General features: G+C 51.7%; 2 protein-coding genes across 3 annotated transcripts in view; one reads left to right on the forward strand and one right to left on the reverse strand.

Moving 5' to 3' along the window:
• GMCL1 (germ cell-less 1, spermatogenesis associated) overlaps positions 1-4,272 on the reverse strand; it is a 28,077-nt gene extending 23,805 nt beyond the window's left edge. Inside the window, exons 1-2 of one of the 2 annotated variants that reach the window (XM_063138972.1) lie at positions 4,161-4,272; positions 1,774-1,897 (exon numbers count right to left, since the gene is read on the reverse strand). The gene's annotated coding sequence lies outside the window, so the exon portion shown is untranslated. The remainder of the gene's footprint in view (positions 1-1,773; positions 1,898-4,160) is intronic. The other variant, XM_063138971.1, reaches the window with a different exon arrangement.
• A 536-nt stretch (positions 4,273-4,808) lies between these two features.
• Positions 4,809-20,797, forward strand: TSR1 (TSR1 ribosome maturation factor). The gene is made up of 15 exons (XM_063139526.1): positions 4,809-4,948; positions 9,412-9,515; positions 9,615-9,831; positions 11,008-11,142; positions 11,820-12,241; positions 12,372-12,531; positions 13,290-13,441; positions 14,508-14,707; positions 15,006-15,168; positions 16,206-16,319; positions 16,592-16,724; positions 17,404-17,520; positions 18,852-18,992; positions 19,804-19,878; positions 20,535-20,797. Exons 1-15 carry the CDS (start codon positions 4,843-4,845, stop codon positions 20,708-20,710), a joined length of 2,415 nt encoding a protein of 804 aa, XP_062995596.1. The 5' UTR covers positions 4,809-4,842; the 3' UTR covers positions 20,711-20,797.
• Positions 20,798-21,654: the final 857 nt, after the last annotated feature.

Consider the following 21,654-nt stretch of genomic DNA (forward strand, 5'->3'; position numbering starts at 1 on the left):
GGAGGGCTAACGTTGTCCCTATCTTCAAAAAGGGCAAAAAGGAGGAACCTGGGAACTACAGACCAGTCAGCCTGACATCCATCCCTGGGAAAATTCTGGAGCAGATTATAAAGAAGTCAATCTGTAAACACCTTGAAATCAATGCAGTGATTACTAGAAGCCAACATGGATTTGTCAGGAACAAATCCTGTCAGACTAATTTGATCTCATTTTTTGATAGGATAACCTCCCTTGTGGACTGTGGGAATGCTGTGGATGTCATATATCTTGACTTCAGCAAAGCTTTTGACAAAGTACCACATGACATTCTGATTAACAAACTAGCTAAAAGTGGGCTAGATGGAACAACTATTAGGTGGATCCACAGTTGGCTACAGAATCGGACTCAAAGAGTACTTATCAATGGAACCTTCTCAAACTGGGGAGAGGCAACGAGTGGGGTGCCGCAGGGCTCAGTCCTGGGCCCAGTGCTCTTCAACATTTTTATTAATGATTTGGACGAGGAGGTGCAGGGAACGCTGATCAAATTTGCAGATGACACCAAATTGGGTGGGATAGCTAATACCCTGGAAGACAGAAACAAACTTCAAAGTGATCTTGATAGGCTGGAGTGCTGGGCTGAAAACAACAGAATGAAATTTAATAGGGATAAATGCCAAGTTCTACATTTAGGGAATAGAAACCAAATGCACAGTTACAAGATGGGGGACACTTGGCTCAGCAATACTACAAATGAGAAAGATCTTGGAATTGTTGTAGATCACAAGCTGAATATGAGCCAACAGTGCGATATGGCTGCAAGAAAGGCAAATGCTATTTTGGGCTGCATTAATAGAAGTATAGCTTCCAAATCACGTGAGGTACTGGTTCCTCTCTATTCGGCCCTGGTTAGGCCTCATCTAGAGTATTGCGTCCAGTTCTGGGCTCCACAATTCAAGAAGGACGCAGACAAGCTGGAGCGTGTTCAGAAGAGGGCAACCAGGATGATCAGAGGTCTAGAAACAAAGCCCTATGAAGAGAGACTGAAAGAACTGGGCATGTTTAGCCTGGAGAAGAGAAGATTGAGGGGAGACATGATAGCACTCTTCAAATACTTAAAAGGTTGTCACACAGAGGAGGGCCAGGATCTCTTCTCGATTCTCCCAGAGTGCAGGACACGGAATAACGGGCTCAAGTTAAAGGAAGCCAGATTCCGGCTGGACATCAGGAAAAACTTCCTGACTGTTAGAGCAGTGCGACAGTGGAATCAGCTACCTAGGGAGGTTGTGGGCTCTCCCACACTAGAGGCATTCAAGAGGCAGCTGGACAACCATCTGTCAGGGATGCTTTAGGGTGGATTCCTGCATTGAGCAGGGGGTTGGACTCGATGGCCTTGTAGGCCCCTTCCAACTCTGCTATTCTATGATTCTATGATTCTACCCCCAAGAACAGGAATGGGCAAAAGTTAAATCTGCAGCTACTAGTGATTTGTAGTATATTGGTAAGGATTTCTGACTTCTAATTTATACTGCTGAAAAGAAGAAAGACTGGAGTAATGAGATGAGGATTTCTGTGTGGAAGGATTATAACTTTTATTCAGTTCTGGTACTCAAAACAAAATTCTGGGCTCAAAATGACTTAATTCTAAGTATTATTATTATTTTGCACCAGGCTCAGGTTCAGGATTCTAGTAAAAAACGAGACTGCGCAAGCAAGCATGAAGTCTGCCCAACTCTGCCCTTATGCTTAGAATTGTTGCCGAAGATTTCTCTGGAAAAAATAATTTATTCTTACCTGGCATAAGTATATCTTGTGCAAGTTCCATTCTTCTCCCAGGGCACAAATCTTAATATCACTATTTTCACCATTCAGAAACAGAGTCTGATAAATATATTTGGAAGTACTTTTTAGCTTTTTCCTGGATTAAGAAAAAAAGCAAATAAAAATGTAACCTTTTGAAAGTTTGTTGGACAAGCATCTCGCTGAAATCTTTGACAGCTTTTTCCTCTATTCTTGCTAGACCTCAACAGTTCCAAACTTGGTTTTCAAATTTCACAATTGTCCCAGCCACATGCTTCGTTATGGGTTTAAATCTGGGGTTGGGAACCATTTTCAGCTTGAGGGTCAAATTCGCGCTAGGCTCTGATGCCAAATGCCAACAATGGGTGGAGCCACACATTTTCACACACACACACACCCCATGGAGATCAGCTGAAGGGGGAATCAGCTCTGTCCCAGGACTGAGAGGAGAACTTCTCTTTGCGTGGAGCAGGGGAAAAGAAGGGCTGACCTCCAATCTACAGCAGACTGCATATAAGCTCTTCCCCGGCCTGATATATGTTGTAGATAAGCCCTTTCCCATTCTCAGAGCTGGGCCTAAGGAAAAGGGGTAGTTGCCTGGGAAAGAAGCTTGGCAGATCAGATCAGGAACCCCCACAAGTTGTATTCAGCCCACGGGCCAAAAGTTCCCCATGCCTGGCTTAAACAATCCTAAAACTGTTTGTGACCCTCTAAAAAAACCCCAGAAAAGTGACATCTGGCACAGTCAGTGCCATGCAAACATTTATGGACTACAACTCCCAACAATTTTGACCACAAGCCATGCTGGCTAGAGCTGATGGAAGTTGAAATCCAAAACATCCGGAGGGCACCAGTTTGGGGAAGGCATCTAAACCGTCAGCGTCTGCTTTAAGAGGCACGGCTCTCCGCTGTCTCAGGGTAAAGTTCATTTTTACCCTGAGACAGCGGGTAAACCGCCCAGAGAGCTTCGGCTGTGGGGCGGTATATAAATGTAATAAATAAATAAATAAAATAAATTTACAGCCCTGCTTGCCATGAGCTTCATACATGCTGCCCTCCAGCAGTCTGTAACACCATCCGTAACAGGCACTTGCACAATGTTTTTGAAGTTCAGAGCACTTTCCATCCATTATCAGAGTTATCCTTATGATAATCCTCCAAGGAGTAGCCACTACTCCCAAACAAATCTGGCCAAATATTACTCACTCTGTTTTCAAAAGTGACATTCTGTAGACCAGCCACACCTACTGAATTATGCGTAATCCTTTAAAAGCTGCACACACATTGAGAGACTGTGAGAGTGAGGGGGCTTGTGGGGTTGTATGGGCCAGCCGTGCAATCATAGAATCATAGAATAGCAGAGTTGGAAGGGGCCTACAAGGCCATCTAGTCCAACCCCCTGCTCAATGCAGGAATCCACCCTAAAGCATCCCCGACAGATGCTTGTCCAGCTGCCTCTTGAATGCCTCTAGTGTGGGAGAGCCCACAACCTCCCTAGGTAACTGATTCCCCACCTTGCCATCTGTGCATGTGGACAGGGTGAGAAAGGGCTCTGTATACATATGTACATGGGTAATGCTCCTCTGTACGAAAAAGGATCTAGCCCCATCAAAGTCCCTTCACCCATGGAGAAAATGTGGCTGAGTTCGGACGACACACTAATCAACAGGGTGTGTGTGTGGAGGTAATAGGAGATACATTGTAATCAACTGTTGCTTCACGTGTCATCTGAATTTGAGACAAGGCTTTAAGAGCAGCGGAAACACCGAAAAGCCCAAGCACAATGGAGGGCAGAGGAGATCAGGGAGGAAACCAAAGAGCATCTCCCACACACTCAATTGTAGCCCTAACTGTGGGTTCTGCTGAGCCACCCGCTTCGGGCCAATTTGAATAAGCAATCCTGGATTGGGATTTGGGCTATGTCATGCGAACCCAGTTAGGGTGGGCTATTCGAGGGTTAAACAACCCTCAAGTAGTAGCTGGGTGATGCGAAGGTTTCCTAATCCTCGAATCACACGTTGGCCAGGTTCGCCGGACACAGTGCACCCTCCTCCAAGCGCCACATTCCGGGGATGCATAGCAGCGGCTGCTCACACCCTGGGTTAAACAAGCCACCCATGATGAGCCAGCAGGGTCCTGCAAACCGGCCCAGGCGGTGCCCCGAAGTCAGCCAGGGAACAGCCCGGCCAAGCCGGAGACGTGAACCCCGTTAAGCCCCAAATCGGGTCGTTTAGGGAAACTCGGGCTTATCGCTCCCTGCCTGCCAACAACGCCTTTCTCCACCGGGCGCCCTCAGCGTGGGTTGGGGGTGATGGGAGTTGTCGTCCGACGAGCCTGACGGGCGCCAGGCGGGGGGAGTTGCTGCGCGGCGCGCTCCGTACCTCCTGGGGGTGTTGAGCAGCCGCTCCTCGCGCTCGCTCTCCTCCTCCTCCTCCTCCTCCTCAGTGTCGCTGTCGCTCGGGCTCTCGCCCAGGCCGTCCCGCTTCCTCTTGGCAGCCCCGCCGCGGCCGCCCCTCGGCCCTCCGGCCGCCCCTGCCGCCGCCTGCCCTTCTCTGCCCGAGGCCGCCGCCGCCGCCGCCGCCGCCCCCCGAGCTCCCCACGCCCGGCTGCTCAACAGGCCCATGGCCGCTCGGCTGCTGTCCCCTGCGGCGGCGGAGGTGGCGGCGCGTCCTCTTCATGGGGCCTCAGCCGGGTTGCAAAGCCCGGCAGACGCCAAGAGAAGGAGCCACCCTGCAGTCAGTCAGTCAACGGCGTATAACGGCCGCCGCCATGATCGCCGCCGCCAGCGAGACAGCTAAAGCGCATGCGCCGCAGCAACACACGCCATAATCCGTTGCCCTCCGCCCCCGGCCGCAGGTGAGCGACTCAACACGCATGCGCCGCCGCCGTGCCGGGCTGGAAGACGGAGGGACTGGCCATAGAGATGGAAGGTATAGAGTGGCCTACGCCGCCCGGAAAACAAGAACGTCTAGCCTTCTCTTATACCCCGGAAGCGCAGAAGCGTCACTTCCGCCCCGGAAGCAGGCGTACGGGCACTCGTAGGGAGCATCTGCGCGCGTGGCCATGGCGAAGGAAGCGGGAGGCGCCCACCGGCCCGGGGCCCTGAAGCAGCAGAACAAGCCGCATAAGGCCGGGAGGCACGGCGGGAACAGCAAGCGGAGGCAGGGCGGTGAGACCCGCGGGGCATGTTGGGGCGTCGTATGCAGATCCATGCAAATGGGGAGAGCCCTGGTCCTCCCATCCCCCCGCCCGGAATGATCCCTTCCTCGCCGTTTCAGGAAGGCGCAGGGCGGCCTTCCCCAGCCTCGCGCCCTCGGGGTCGGACGGCACGCTAAAAAACGGTTGTTCCCCGTTCTGTTCCTATTGCCCCCCTTCCCGAGCATTAGCGTGTCGTCGGAACTCAGCCCACAAGTAGGACACGTGTGCAGCAGCCGCCGCACGCGTGTTCCCCAGCAGCTGGATTTGCAGAGCCAAACCGCGTCTGAATCTGGGGCTAATCACACTCCGTCTTGACTAGTAGCCACCAGTAGCCTTAACCAAGGCCGGTGCCAGACTATTTTGCGCCCTAGGCAAGGTGAGCTACTTTCACGCCACCCCCCCACCCCCCAAAAAATGCCAACTTTGATTTTCAAGAACATGTTTCCTGGAAAAAATAAGCACAAAACTTGAAACTGCTAAATTTATTATTTTAAGTGCAAGAAATACGTCATGCCAATTATAGCAAACAAATTGGAAAAGAACGTCTATGGGTCTAAAATGCATTATTTAATAGGAATATCACCTCCAAATCATCCCCCCACCCAACTCACATGCACACACTCAGCATCACTGACTCAAAACAAACACACGCATGAACACATGCATTCACTCACTCAAAGACCCCATGCACCCCATTCACCCATACATTCTCTCTCTCTCTCTCTGTCTCATCCAGGCGCGTTCTGAAAGTCCGAACGTGGAGCCGCCCCACCCTAGTGTCCCTGGCTTCACTTCAGCTGGGCGGGCGCGGGGCGCCATCTCGCCTGCCCAGGCCCAGCTGAATCCTCGGGCTGGCCCTGCTCACAGCCAACGCGCCTGAGTGCTGTGCCCAGCGCCCCTCTTAGAGGCCTGAGTGGCCTCTATGGTAGCACCGGCCCTGGCCTTAACCTCCTTGTCTCATCCACTCCCAGTCTCTCCCCCCCCCCACAAGGCCTCTGGTTTCAGTAATCTACTTTAGAGAGAAAGAGAAGCCTTTTTCTTGTTAGTTAAGAATGCAAGAGTCATAGCTTTTTTCTCCGATAGGAGAAGGCACCTTAAGAAGAAAATATTTATTTCATTTTTACACTGCCCAATAGCTGAAGCTCTCTGGTGGTTCACAAAACTTAAAGCCATATAAGGTGCAACATAAAATATGGTTTTAAATTTTGTGAACCGCCCAGGGAGCTTTGGCTATTGGGCAGTATAAAAATGCAATAAATAAATAAAATATAAAATACGGAAGCGTAAAACCACAATATAAAAGTACAACGAGAATAAAACTGAGCAGCAATGCAGAGATTTAAAACAGCCGAGATAATATTTATTTATTTATTTTATTTAGAATATTTATATACCGCTCCCCATTGAAAAATTTCGGAGCGGTGTACAAGGTAAAATGAAAATAAAAACAGAATAAAACAGTTAAAACAAAATTTAAAAAGAAGCAAAAACAAACAAACCAGAAATCCAAGGCTGATGTTAAAGAAAGGCTTGTTGGAATAAAGATGTAAAATACTGGGAAAATAAGAAAGGTCTTCACCTGGCAACGAAAAAAGTACAGTGTAGGTGCCAGGCAAACTTCAGGCCTGGGTTTGGTACGGAAACAGCCTGGGTCGCCCTGCGTGATGACCTATGTCGGGAGAAAGACGGGGAGTGTGACTCTGTTGATTCTCCTTGATCTCTCAGTGGCTTTCACTACCATCGACCATGGTATCCTTCTGAGACGACCAACTGAGTTGGGAGTGGGAGGCATTGCATTGCAGTGGTTCTGCTCCTACTTGGTGCTCCCAGAAGGTGGTGCTCAGGGGACATTGCTCAGCCCCATGGATTCTCCAGTATGGGGTTCCACAGAGGTCTGTCTTGTTCCCCATGCTGTTCAACATCTACATGAAACCGTTGAGTGCGGTCATCCGGAGTGCACTGTCATCAGTATGGTGATGATACACAGCTCTACTTCTTCCCATCTTCACCTGGTGAGGCTGTGGATGGGCTGAACCTGTGCCTGGCTGCGACAATGGACTGGATGAGGGCTAATAAACTGAAACTCAATTCAGATAAGACTGAGATGCTGTTAGTGGGTGGTTCTGCTGACCGGATAGTGGGCGTTCAACCTGTTCTGGATGGGGTTACACTCCCCATGAAGTAGCAAGTTCGTAACTTGGGGGTTCTGCTAGAACCATCTCTGTCACTTGAGGCTCAGGTGGCCTCGGTGACACCGAGTGCCTTCTACCAACTTCAGTTGGTGGCCCACCTACGCCCCAACCTGGATAGGGATAATCTGGCTTCAGTTGTCTATGCTCTGGTAACCTCCAAGTTAGATTACTGCAAAGCACTCTACATGGGGCTGCCTTTGAAGACAGTTCAGAAGCTGCAGCTGATGCAAAATGCAGAGGCCAGATTGATAACAAGGACCAGAAGGTTTTAACATATAAGACTGACTCTGGCCTGATTGCACTGGCTGCCTGTACATTTCAGAGCCCAATTCAAGGTGCTGGTTTTAACCTATAAAACCTTACATGGCTTGGGAACGTAACACCTGATGGAATGCCTCTCCTGACACGAACCTACCCGAACGCTACGTTCAGCATCTAAGGTCTTCCTCTGGGTGCCTACTCCGAGGGAAGCTCGGAGGATGGCAACAAGGGAGAGGGCCTTCTCGGTGGTGCCCCCGCCCAATTATGGAATGATCTCCCCGACGAGGCTCACCTGGCGCCAAGGTTGTTATCTTTTCGGCACCAGGTCAAGACTTTTCTCTTCTCCCAGGCATTTAACAATATATGTTAACTGTCTTTAGCCTGGCTGAGAGTTTTAAAATTGTTTTAAATGTTAGCTGTTTTTATATTTTTATGGTTTTGAACTTTGAATATTTATTTTTAATGTCCAATCTTTTAATCTTTGTAAACTGCCCAGAGAGCATTGGCTATGGGGTGGTATAATAAATTATTATTATTTATATAGCACCATCAATGTACATAATAAATGCAATAAATAATAATAAAATAATAATTCTGTAGGGAGTTCATCCACAGGCAGGGTGCCACAGCAGAAAAGGCCCTCTTCCTGGTAGACATACTTTCTTTGGCAGGGGCTCATGTAGAGATGTAAAATGTCTGGAAATTTTGAAGCCACAGGGGCATGGGGGGAATGTTTTTTCCCAGAAAAAAACAGAATTTTTCAGAAAAATAGAAATTATGCAATATTAGCACTTTTTACAGATCGAAAGTCACTTTGTTACTTTAGGAACATAAAATGTAATTATTTCCAAGTTGGTTTGGCATAAAAATATTACATTTGGTATATTAAAAGTACAGTGTATTCAAACAATTATTACAAATTTAATTTAATCTTTTAAAAAAAAAAATTTAAAAATGTGGTAACAAATAGAGCTACAAGCTCCTGAACTGTTAGGAACACCTGAACTGTAAGAAACCTCTTTGGTTTTGCCAGTTTATGAGGAGCAGGCAAAGAACAATTTAAAAACAACAACAGAAGAAATCACCAATGTTAGTAACAAAGGAAATTATTTATGTCTCTGCTAGTCCTCCACAGTGTCAAGCGGACATAAAGCCCCCATTCCCATAAAAAGAACTGAGAAAAGGGGGAAACCAAGACTCAATGAATATGCATGGAATTTAATCAGACTTATTTCCTGTCACCTCCAGTCTCTGCTTCAATGGCAGTGCTGCCCCCTAGAGGCAAAAATGCATCTTGCTCTTGCATTAGTCTCGGGTTGCAACCTAGGACTTGCTTGTCCTCGGTGCACAGAAATGTAATAATCTGATAGTTTACATAGTTTTTAGAAATCATTTGGAGAAGTAAATATCCGAACACCTTGTCTTAAACATTGTATTTATCTTGCTAAAGTAAAACATCCCATAATCCATTTTTTCAATTTTTGGGGGGGGAAACAAACAAAAAAAGGCTTCAGGAAAAACCTGGGTGTTTTTTTTCCATTTTTGCCGGGCCTTCTCATCTCTAGGCTCATGGAGAAGGATCCCTGAAGATGATCCCAGGTTTCATGCAGGTACATATGGGAGGTGGTGATCCTTCAGATAACCTGTCCCAAAGCCATTTAGGGTTCTATCCAAAGTCCTATCCAGCCCAGTGTTCTGTTCCCACAGCGGCCAACCAGATGCTTATGAGAAGCCTACAAGTGCTGTAGCACTCTCTGGTTGATGACCCCCAGCAACTGGTGTAACTGGGAGTAATATATAGCCATTGTTACTGTATCCATTGACACTTGCATTAGTTATCTGAGTTGATGGGAATATAGTAACGATGGGTTATGCTGTATATGTGTGTGTGTACTCTGAGGATGACTTTGAAAGGGAGTTCCCTGCATCGTGCTGCATATATAAGGTACAGCGTGCATCAAGGGCCGTTTTCTTTCTCCAGGCCGGATCTCTGTCAAGACCCTCAGCCAACAGAAGCACCGCAACTTGGCCAAGTTGGACCGCAAACACCGAGCCTTGCAGCTCCGCAGGCAGCACAAGGACGTGGTGAGTCCACGTGAAGCTGGGTGGGGAGAGGCTTATGCTACCTGCTGCTGCTGCAAGGCAAGGAAAACACGGAGCCATTTTTGCTCTTTGTGGTCACAGGTGCTGGAAGAGAAGAGGAACTTGGGGCGCAAGGATGGGCCGCCGCACCTGGTGGCGATCGTGCCGCTGCACGCTAATGTCGTTGTACAGAGCGCCTTGAGCCTGTTTCAGAGTGCCGAGGCCTCCACCGTGTGCCAAACTGAGATGGGCCCACCGGGTTTTGCCTTGCTCTGCCCCCGGTCCAAACTGCAGTGGCGTTTTGTCGTGGCTGATACGGGTAAGGCTCCCTCCTTGAATATGGGAAAGATGGTTTGGGAAACAGATTTGATGGTACAGATAGGGCAACAGAGTTGGGAGGGAATATGGAGACAAAGAGTGTTGAGAAACATGTCGGTGAGAATTAAAGAAAATTATTATAAAATTATATGGAGGTGGTATCTAACCCCAGTGGGATTAAATAAAATAAATAAGCTGTATTCAGCAAATTGTTGGAGAGGTTGTGGGGGGAAAGGAATGTATTTACATATGTGGTGGGAATGCAAATATGTACAAAAATTGTGGGAAATGGTGTTTAATGAGATAAAAGAAATTATTGGAATGAAGATTGATGAGACACCCAGTGTGGCATTACTATCACTATATGGAGATTTAAAGTGTAATAAAGAAACTAAAGAATTGATAACAAATTTGCTGACAGCAGCGAGATTAATCATATTTAGGAACTGGAAGGTTCAGGGAGATTATCGTATTGAAGAATGGTATAAAGAAATCTGGGATATTGCCATTAATGATAAATTGACATGTAATATTAAAGTAAGAAGAGGCATAACAAATACGAATGAATTTGAGGGAACTTGGAAACAGTTCCTGGTATATGTGTTCTCTAAGGGAAGTGGAAAATCACCACCAGAAGAAGTAATGAGATTTTGGAAGCAGGAATAGATCTCAAAGGGTGAAGGGGAGCAACTGTATTGTATTGTTTGATTATGAATATTGACAAATTACAAATGTTAACAGTTGAGCTTTGTTTTGTTTTGTTTCTTTCTTTGATTGATTGTTTATGTTGATGTATTTTAATTTGTGTTAATATATATATATATAAAGGCTCCCTCCTTGATGGGCTTTTGGAAGCAGGCAAAAACTTCTTTGTTCTGGCAAGCCTTTGGCAGATAATCTGGGCCTCCATCTGTTCTAAGGGCTTTAAAATTGTCATGTATTTTAAATGTTTAGTGTTTTAAAATCGTAATATATTTAACTTTTGAATATATATTTTTCATAGGTTTTAAAATATGTATGTTTTAAATTTTATAAGGCCGCCTTGAGGCCCAGTATTGGGCAAAAGGCGGGATACGAACAAACAAATAAATATAACCATAGCAATGCCTTTGCGCACGGGCTCCACTCTCGCAGAAGGCTCAGCCCCAAGCTCAGCCACGTGATTCTCGCCATCCAGGGAACCTCCACACCGCGTTGGACCTTGCCAAGGTTGCGGACACCCTCCTGTTTGTGCTGGATCCTGTTGAAGGCTGGGATGCTGCGGGCGATGACTGCCTCTCCTGCATCTTTGCACAGGGGCTCCCCAGCTATGGTGAGTGTGCCATAGAGAGCAGCAGCTGTGCTAGCCAGAAAGTGTGTGCTTTGTTGAATCCCTTATAGCAGAATAGCCCCATACTCGGAAGGCAGGAACAGGGCTGGGTGGGCCAGTCTCCGTAACCAGGACAAAGCACCGGAGAATAAACCGCTTTTGATGGCCAGTAGCAAGCCCGGTTATTGCACAGAGAAAAGCACAAGCCGGATGGCTTCATGTTTTTATTAAAGGGAGATTAGACACATTTATGAAGGAGGACTATCATCAGCTCATACCCATGAGTGCTGTGTGTTCAAAGGCTTTCTACCTCTGAAGAACAGATGTTCCTTACGGGTAAACGGGACTGAGCTGTTGCCTTCATGCCCTCCCAGCATGCTTCTCAAAGATATGTAGGTGGCCTTCCTTGGAAATGGGATACTGGATGCAATGAACATGGGGTCCAATTCCCCAACACACACCGTGGCTCTCCCTGTGGCCTTATGCTTTTGTACCATCTCGTGTAGGGGATGCGGAGTGGCCGAAGGGAAGGCAGCGAGCCTGCCGTCAGTGTTACGAGGGCCCTTGTGTTCTTGCCGGGGCCTTGTGTCTCCAGCCCACCCGGGTCCCCCTTGGCCGTTCCGCTGCCCCGCCGAGCCCCAGCCAGCTGTTGAGCCTTCTCGTGTCTTTGCCACCTCCAGGCCTCGCTGTTCATGGTCTCGCTGACCAGCCGCTGAAGAAGCACATTGACTGCCGGAAAAGGCTGAGCAAAACCGTTGCAAAGCGGTTTCCCGAGGCCAAGCTTTTCCCCCTCCACACAGCGCAGGAGTCTGCACTGTTGCTGCACCACCTCGCCAGCCAGAAGCGGCGGCACCTGGCGTTCCGGGACCGGCGGGCCCACCTGCTGGCTGATGCTGCCGAATTTGTGCCTAGTTCAGGCGGTGCCTTAGTGGGGACCCTGAAGGTGTCTGGCTACGTAAGGGGCCGGAGGCTGGACGTGAACAGCTTGGTGCATATTGTGGGACACGGGGACTTCCAGATCAGTCAGGTGGATGCCCCCCGAGAGCCCTTTGCACTGAAACCCAGAGTCGCAAAAGGGCAGCCGCGGCGCATGGAGGAACAGGTGAGCTCTGTTGCCTGGTGGGGTGTGGCTGAAAGCTAGCAGGAGGAGGGCAGTGAATGCTGGAGGAAGAAAGAGTCTGTCCTGGCCCCAAGGGGGCAGTATTTCAGCTTCTCTCTCTCCTGGGTCCTAGGATGCCCTGGTCAGCAGAGTGGATGAGATGGAGGCAGGCGCGAGGGTGCTAAGCAAAGCTGATCCCAGCAAGCAGCAGTCCTTGCAGTCAGAAGTGGTCCCTGATCCCATGGATGGAGAGCAGACCTGGCCCACCGAAGAGGAGCTGAGGGAAGCAGAAGGTCAGTCCAAAACAGCTGCGAGGAGGAGCCCGGTCCGGTCCGTCCAGACGTGGACCAGCCACCTTTAATGACGTCCCTTTCAGGGAGGGAAGCTGAGGCCGTGCCTTCTGTTTCAGCTTTTCTCCCAGGGCTGACTTTGATCGTCTGAGTCGAGCTTCAGCGCTCTGCGGTGGTTCACCAGCTACGATCGTTCCCAAAAGGGGTAGTCTGGCTTTGCCATGGCTCACGCTCGAGTAACGCCGCAGTTGGTCTACTGTGAGGCGTTACAGGTGGGGCTTCCCTTAAAAGATGCCCTGGAAGCTTCAACTTGTGCAGAATGCAGCTGCTAGGATCTTAACAGTTGCCTGATGCATATCATGTTACAGCAAGCCTAAGGAATCTGCACTAGTTGCCTATTTGTTTGCCCGGGCATTTTAAACTAGTCAGTCCTGCTTCTTGTTATTTTATAATAGGTAGGTATCTGTCATTTATTTATTTAAATAAATAAATAAATAACAGATACTTTGTGTTTCTCATGAATTTTGCAAAATAAAACCATTCTTAGTTGTCAAACTTCTTGGGTCTAGAATGCTCATCTTTTAAGAATAGGGCATAAAAAGCCCAACTCCAGTGGGCACCAACTCTGTGCTCGAAGTAGGTCGGCTCCACTTCCTTGGGGCTGTAGAGAAGACATGACCACAGCCGCCTGAGCAAGGGGATGCTTTTTGGGGACGAGGGGTTCTCTGCTGGGCATTCACTATCCCTTCCCCCACCCACAGAATCCCTCGAGCAAAGCAGAAAGATGTCCAAGAGGGTCCCCAAAGGCACCTCTGCCTACCAGGCTGCCTGGATCCTGCACGAGGAAGATTTGGAAACTGGCAGCGAGGAGGAGGATGAAGAGGAGAATTTTTTGGACGAGGCCGTCTCCCAGGTAAGGGAATCGGCGCCCTTTTCGAAGTTGCCAGGCTACAGGCTGTACGGCAGTCTTCCCTCAACCTCCAGGTGTTTGGGACTTCAGCTCCCATCCGCCTCCGCCGGCGTGCCCAGTTGTAGTCTAAAGCACCTGGAGGGCACCAGGTTGGGGGAAGGCTGCTGTATAGGATGTTAAAGTGCCACCATTGCTGTCCAAAGGGCTCTGCAGCTGGAACTGTGCTACTTCCAGTATCCGAGGCAGTCAGCCTGTGTGCACCAGTTGCTGGGGAACATGGGCGGGAGGGTGCTGTTGCACCATGTCCTGCCTTGTTATTCCCTGGCCAATGGCTGGTTGGCCACTGTGTGAACAGGGTGCTGGACTGGATGGACCCTGGGTCTGATCCAGCAGGGCATTTCTTATGTTATTAAAGAGAAGCCAGACATCTGATGAGCAGGTGGGGAAGGAATAAGGTGCAGGTATGGCAGAAGTGAAGTGTAGCAGTCCATGGAATGGTGGGTGGAGGAAGTGATGGGGTGGGGAGGCGGCTTGAAGTATTGGTGCCCACATCCATCAGCTCGGTTCACTAGCCAGACTTTCTGCTTGCCACCAGTCCCTCCAAGTCTTCCGGCATGTCCTGAGTCGGGTTTCTCTTACTTTGTGGCTTGGAGACCTTAAGAGACACCTGGTGTTTTCTTACCTTCACAGAGCACAGGAGGGGGCGTGTTCTGCTGGCATCTTCATTAACCAGGGATGCTTTTTGCTGGTGAGGTGGGTTTCTGGCTGCCAGTTGATGGAGAGCAGCATTGGAGGAGGGCAAAACGGATGACCACTGTTAGAAAGGCCAAGGCTGCGATCCAGAGAGATGGGAAGGCTTTGTCTTTCCTCAGTCCAGCTTGGCAGTTCAGTCTGCCAGTCTAGGTTGCCCTATATTTGGGGTTTTAATTGAATTTTGCTTGACTTCAAAGACCCAACAATGGGTCTTCAAGTTGGCTTATGGAACAGAGTACGTAGGCGCGGTGCTTTTCAGTAGCTCCCTTGCTCTCTGTCACTTAGAGACCCACTTGGGCTGCTTTTTGTGTACTAGGATGGGAGCAGCAGCGAGGAGGAACTGGCCACAGAGGGGGAGGAGGACGAGTGCGAGACCATGGCACTGCTGGAAGCGGAGCAGGACGATGAGAAGATGGAGGAAGAGGAGGCGATGCTGGAGAAGTACAGGCAGGAGCGCCAGGAGGAGATGTTTCCGGATGAGGTTGACACCCCCCGGGATGTGCCAGCCCGGATTCGGTAAGCATCTCCCCACTTGTAGCCTAGGAAGATAGACAGCTGTGAGAGGGTTCAGAGTTTGCCCCTTCTTGCCACGTTTAGAGCTGCCAGTGTGGGGCCAGGTCTTGATGCTGCTCAGGCGAGCCTGTTTGGCTGGGCTGTGGCAAGGGAGACTCCTTCCACCTGCGCCTGCTGCTGCTACCGTTAGTTCACTGGCCTGGCAGGCGAGAGCCTCCTTAGCTGGGTGCGGTGTGGGTGAAGGCAGGAGGCCAACGCTGCTGGAACGCAGGTGGGAGAGCTGACTCCCTGTGGCCTTCAGGTTCCAGAAGTACAGAGGCCTGAAAAGCTTTCGGACATCTCCGTGGGACCCCAAAGAAAACCTGCCCAGGGACTATGCCCGGATCTTCCAGTTCCAGGACTTTTCCCGGACAAGGAAACACATCTTCCGGCAGCTGGAGCGAGAGGAGAGCGATGGAGCCGAGGTGGGTCTTTGCCTCCAGGCTCGATTTGTCAGTTGAGCGCCGCCGTTCGCTCCGAACGCTGCTCTTTCTCAGGAGTTCTGCGAAATGATTGTGGAGTTGCAGGGCAGCAGCAAAGGGACTTGGAAGCGATTTGGGGCTCAGCCCCCACCCATTGAGATGGAATTGCCTGCCCCCCAGCCTCTCCTAAGCATACAGCTGGGGGCAAACAGCTGGGAGCAAGGCCCATTGCGCTGGAGAGAGACAGAGAGTGAGCTCTGTGTGGTTCCATGTGGTGTGCTAGGTGTGCCACCTCATCAGTGGGTTAGTTAGAAGCAGATTCCTTCCCATGCTTAACACGGGTCTCTGGGAAGGGGTGAGTGTATTTCACAATACTAGGTGTGTGGAACACACAGAATTTGGGCACAGATTTCAGCTGGTTGGAAAATCAAGCTTTGATTTAAGCGTAGGAGTCCACACGGCTTCAAAGACATGCTTGAAATTGCAAGAGCAAGGCCTGCCGGGGGCAGGGGTGGAGGAGCGGCAGTGGCAGTATTGCTCTGGGTTCCTCCCCATGGCTGTTTACACACACCTTGGGCGGTAGAGCTGGGGGAAATCTGGCTGAAGACCTGAGGCCAGCCGTTTTAGCCTGGCCTTTCCCAACCTGGTGTCTCCCACATACTTTGGACTGACGGGAGTTGAAGTCCCAAAAGTCTGGGAGGAGCCCCAACGTGAGGAAGGCTGAGCTAGATCGGCCGGTGGCCTGGCTTGCTCTAAGGCAGCGGTCTGTGTTCAGAACAGAACTCTGCAAACTCTGGTGATGGGTTGCTCGGGGCCTTCGATCCAGCAAGCCAGCTTGCGCTTGGCGTTGTGGGAGACGGGCTTCAGGGTTCTCTTCCTCCGTTGGTTTGCGGCCCTTTTCTTGCCTCACATCTAAATAGGCGGATGGGCCGTGTTTCTCTCCCCCGCCTCTCTCGGCCGAGGGCAGCTGGTGCCTCCAGGGGTGTCGCCATCCCCCCCACCCACCCACCCCGTAACCCCGAGATCCGCCCTTTCCACAGGTCGGATGGTACGTTACTCTTCACGTTTGCAGCGTCCCCATCTCTGTCATAGAGAGTTTCCAGCAGCAGCGGATGCCTCTGGTGCTCTTCACGTTGCTTCCCTACGAACAGAAGGTGAATTGGGGCAGGGCGGAGGAGTGGGGCGGAGGGGACTCGCTGCCGCTTACTTTCTGTCTGAAGAGCATTTCGGGGAGCTGAGCCATTTGGGACCCGTGGAAAGGCTGTCCCCCAACATTGCACCACCACGCCTGACCCTTTATGGCGCCCTCTGGAGTGCCTCTTGCTGGGCATGAGTTTGGGCCCCCGGTGCTGCCTGCCTGCCTGTGCTGCTGGCAAAGGCCTCGGCCTCAGGCTCCCTTCTTGTTCTCTTTCCTCCCGCTCTGCAGATGTCTGTGCTGAACCTTCTGGTGAGACGCCACCCGGGGAGCAGCGAGCCCATCCGGTCCAAGGAGGAGGTGGTCGTCCATTGTGGATTCCGCCGCTTCCGGGCCTCCCCACTCTACTCTCAGCACAGTTCAGGTGGGCACGTTTTGTCCTGTGCCCCAAGGCGCGAGCTTGGGCCCCTGCAGTTGCCTGGGAGAGAACGGCTCGGTGCTGAACCCCATCGGCGCTCCCAGGTGTGATTCTGGCAGGCATCGCTCGGTGTGGCAGGCCTCAGAAGGGCCCGTGCCTGAACCTCCACCAGTTGGCTGCCCTGAGCCAGGCGGACCCAATGGTCGGACGGAGCGTGGGACAAGGCAGCTCCTGGCAGATGCCTCCAGAAATCGGGGACAGTACGAGGTGGCCCTTCCCAGTCCGACTCTCCTTTTCCTCTTAGGTGGCCAGTTTTGGACCGGAGCTTTCCTTGAAGGAACCCTGCGGCTCCTTCAAGGCGCAGGATCTCTGGAAGAGAAGCCTCTGCACCCTCCCTGCTTTGGAAGGTCCCTTGAGCTTAGCAACAAATAGTTTAAACTGTTAAGAGCTAGTGTCTGAGTTTGCATTTTTCTTCCTCCCTCTGAATGCCCTTTCCTTTCATGTCATTTAGAATGGGACACCTGAGGACAGAGACTGTCATATTTCTGATCTTTGGCAGCCGCCCTGGGAGCCCTGTTTGGCTGAAAAGCGAGATAAAAATGCTTTAAATAAATAGCCTGTTCTGGTTTTTTTAAAACAGAGCAGGATAGACGGGTAGGTTAAACATGCATCTTCCCTCCTTCAGCGGACAAGCACAAGCTGGAGCAGTTCTTGCATGCTGACACCGCCGTGGTGGCCACCATCTACGCCCCCATCACTTTCCCGCCTGCTTCCGTGTTGCTGTTCAAGCAGAAGAGCAACGGTGAGTCCGGGAGTGGGCCGGGCCCTCCAGGGAGTGCAGGTCGCCCCAGCTTGGCCTCCCCCTGCTATGCGCTGCTCCTGCTGCACCCTCTGCTGGTGTTTCCATCTGCTGCCCAGTAGCATTGACCCTCCTTCCCCTTCCTCTACAGCAGATTGAAAAACCAGCCTCTTGCACGTGGGGAAGGAGTGGGCAGCTGGGAGCACCTTTCCTGCTTGAGCCGCCCTGTCCCATTGGCTCATCCGGCACGCTCTGCTTCCTGTCTCTGTGCACAGAGGCGGAACCTTTTCCGTGGCGGCAGGTCTTGTGCGGCAGCCTCCCCAGAGCGCCTGCCAGGGGGCTTCATAGCCTGCCTGCCACCTCTTGGCAAAAACATCATTTATTGATGGCAACGCTGAAGCCTTTACAGGCGTGTGTTGGTACTGCACGGTTGCCATGTGGATATGTTTTTGTCAAGAGTAACTGAAAATAGAGTAGAGGTGGGCTTGAATGGGCTTTTTCATAGGGATGTGCTCCGCTTCTAATCGGACCGGCGAATTAGAAGCGGAGCGGGGTGCTTCGCCTCCCCTTAAAGCGGAGGCGAAGAGGATCGGGGGGCCAGCGGAGTGTTGCGAAGAGGATTGAGGTGAAGGCGGATCCTTCGCCTCGATCCGGAGCTCCGCAAGAAAGGTAAGTGGGGTTTACCGGGCCCTGTCGCTGTCGCCCATGCGGCGACAGCGGCAGGGCCCAGTAACCCCCCCTCCCTCCTCTCCCTTACCTGCATCCGTCCGCGATCCCTCGGCTTCTTCAATTGAGCCCGCGGCACAACCAGGAAGTCTGGGCCACACTTGCGGCCCAGACTTCCTGGTTGAGCCACGGCCTCAATTGAAGAAGCTGAGGGACCGCGGACGGACGCAGGTAAGGCCCCCCTCCCTCTTGGTCCCTTACTGGGCTCTGCAGGTAAGGGAAAGGAGGGAGGGGGGCCTTACCTGGCGCCACTCCCCTCCGCTGTGGAGCTCCGATTTGGAGCGGAGCTCCGCGGCGAAGAGGAGCGGACTATGGGCGGAGCGGCGTGGAGTGGAGCGGGCCTGATCTGAAATTTTTGGATCGGCCCGCGGGGCGGATCGGGGGGGTCCGTGCACACCCCTACTTTTTCAGCCATCTGCTGCAGCTTGCAATGTATCACTTTTATGGTCTTTTTCCCTTTGGATAATTCCATTGAAAGGTGGCTCATAGAAGCAGGGGCAGCGGCCTGAGCCCTGCGTTTGCCAGGCGCCGAGTTGCTGCCCACATCCTGGGGAGGGGAGCTGAGCCCTGCTGCCCAATACGTTTGACCCCGTTGTGTTTCCCGACAGGAGCTCACAGCCTCGTGGCCACAGGCTCCTTACTCAGCGTAAACCCTAATAGGCTGGTCATCAAGCGAGTGGTGCTGAGCGGCCACCCTTTCAAGATCCTCAGCAAGCAGGCTGTCGTGCGCTACATGTTCTTCAACAGAGGTACGGGGCCTGATGGGAGAGTCTCTGGGAGAGCGGTTTCTGGCGGGGGCAGGGAGCAGGAATGCCTAGCGCCTGCCCATACGCTGCTCTGATAGGGTTGCCTGTGGGCTGGCGAGCTGGCCGCTCGAGGACAGAGCGCAGAATGCAGACGCCCCCCCACCCGCCTATCCCTTTCCCAGAAACCAATGCATGACCTGGTTTGGACTTGAATATGCAGCCTTTGCACGGGTATCCAGTGAACTGGTGAATATCGGTTATGGAAGGGTTAAACAATCCTCACATGACCCATGTTCACCGCACAACCACCCCAGTGTAGGGGTTGCATAATCAAAATGGCGACCACACACTCCACAGACTTGGCGTGGGTTAACCCACGGAGGGCTGTTCTGTCGTGCAAAAACTCCACGATGTCTGAGTTAAGCCAGACGGAGGTTCAGGAAGTGGGATCCTGTTGAAACGTGCTCCCCTATTGGAACCTTTGCCAAGGACTCTGGAGGAAATGCACATGCTGTCCTTGGCCTTGGGCTGGGCCTGTGGCAGCGCACAAAAAGCAGGGAGAGGTGCATAGCGGTGGGGAAGCGATTCTGCCGCGGATCTTCTCGTTTTGAGAATTCCCGTTTCCCAGAGCACGGTTCTAAAGCTCTACTCTGCTAGTGGGGGGTGGGGGTGAGGAAAAGGAGGTTAAGCCCTGTAGACGGTTGAAACAGGCCGCCGTTGCTGTTGCCAAAGCAGCCCTATGAGCACGCCAGGCTGGGAAGCGTCCTTGCGGCAGGTGCCGGGCAGCCCCTCACGCCTTGTTCTTGCCTTGCAGAGGATGTGCTGTGGTTCAGACCAGTGGAGCTGCGGAGCAAGTGGGGCCGGCGAGGGCACATAAAGGAGCCTCTGGGTAAGTGGGGGTCTTTGATCTGGGGTCCTGGCTCTGTCAGGTCCCAGTCAGATTAGATTCTTTTGATTACCAAGGTGAAACTAAGCCACTTGTGCAAAAGGATGACCGTTCATGGATAGAAAACAGATGCAGAATAAATACGCAAAGGAAGCTCACAGCTTTCTTCAGCCGTGATCTGGGCCCCCAAGATAGCCAAGAAGTTGTTCCCAAGGCCAAAGTCCCTGCAGGCTGGTGGCGCGCGTATTCCCCCTTGGAGCGAGACCAGAGACCAAACGGTCCTGCTTGCTTTTATAGGCTCCCTTCTCCCTCTCGGCTCAGGAGCTCACAGGAAGAGAAGAGGCTTCTTTCCCATGGAAAGCCAAACTTATTCCATCTTTTAGGACCTGACATCATCCAGCTGGTTTAAACGGCTCCAGCCGTGAATTACTACCATGTGAAAAGGCTCCTTAGTTAACTACAGCACTGCCGGCTAGGCCAAACTTCACAGGTCTCTAGGTGACTACCAACAGCATAAAGGAATGCTGTGAAGTCCACCTTATTGCTCACCAACAAACTCTCTACGGTGGGGCCAGCCCTTGAGGGCATGTGTGAACCGGCAGGCCTCTCTTTGTGTTTAAATGGCTTAACTCCCCTCCCCTTCCCTTCTCTGCTGCCAGGGACCCACGGCCACATGAAATGCCAGTTTGACGGGCAGCTGAAGTCCCAGGACACGGTGCTGATGACCCTCTACAAGCGGGTCTTTCCCAAGTGGACGTACGACCCCCACGTGCCAGAACCACGTGGGACGAGCGAAAGCAGCCTGCTTGGCCAGGAGGAGGAAGACATGGACTAGCAGCCGCCCAGCGCTGCCTACAGCATTGCCTATGGCCCCGTTCCTTTGTATCTATTTATTGCAGAGAGAAATATTCTTTCCAGGAAAGATCTTGCCCTCTGGGTGATTTGTTTATTTACTTCTTGATGGCCCAACAGCCTGGGGCATCCTGTGCTGGGGGGCTGCTTGGGGGCGATCCCTTTCAGAGGGGCAGCCGGCAGTCCGTTGGCGTTGCCTGGGCTTCGCGTCAGCCTTGGCACACCGCACATGTCAGGCCCTAGCGCCTTGCCAGCCTGGATGCAAGTCCCTGGGTGGGTGTGTTCCCCCACCTCCCCTTCGATCCTGGAAGAGGGTTGTGCTTCCTGCCTTGAGGCTCCCAATTCACACTCACCTTGGTGGTTCAGAGTTGTGGGGGCAACGGTTAGTCTCCCGTCATCTTCAGAGCAGAAGTGGGGGGACTTTTTCAGCGTTAGGACGAAGTTCAATTCCAGAGCCCCATTGCAGTGATGGGCGGGACTGAAGGCAAAGGGGGCGAGGCCAAAAATGCCAGCATATCCCAGTTTAGGGCTCTGAGTGCCAGTCGCTAAGCCTGGGGGGGGGGGGGGGGGCTTTCGGATTTTTAGATTGGGACTGGGGTGGGGATTGCGCAAAAGCCAGGAAGTCTGTGGCCATCCGGGGACCCCAGGAGGGCTAGACTGGGACCCACCCCTGCCTTGAGGGGGTGAACTCTCAAGTTCTTGGGGCTCAAGGGCTAACAGGAAGGAGCAGGGGAGGCTGAGGCCAGGGGCTTGATGAGCCCCACCTACAAGGAGGCTTTCCGGAGAACATGGGTGTTGATTATGCCGCGGGAACACCAACACCAAAAGGCGAGTTTTCTCCAAAGCACCAGCAGTAGCTGGACAGATCTAGGAATGCTTTTTGGCAATTTCATCTTTCCTTTACTCCTCTTTGCCATTATAGTATCC

The sequence above is a fragment of the Elgaria multicarinata genome, chromosome 12 (assembly GCF_023053635.1).
Source record: "Elgaria multicarinata webbii isolate HBS135686 ecotype San Diego chromosome 12, rElgMul1.1.pri, whole genome shotgun sequence".
Taxonomy (NCBI): Eukaryota; Metazoa; Chordata; class Lepidosauria; order Squamata; family Anguidae; genus Elgaria; species Elgaria multicarinata.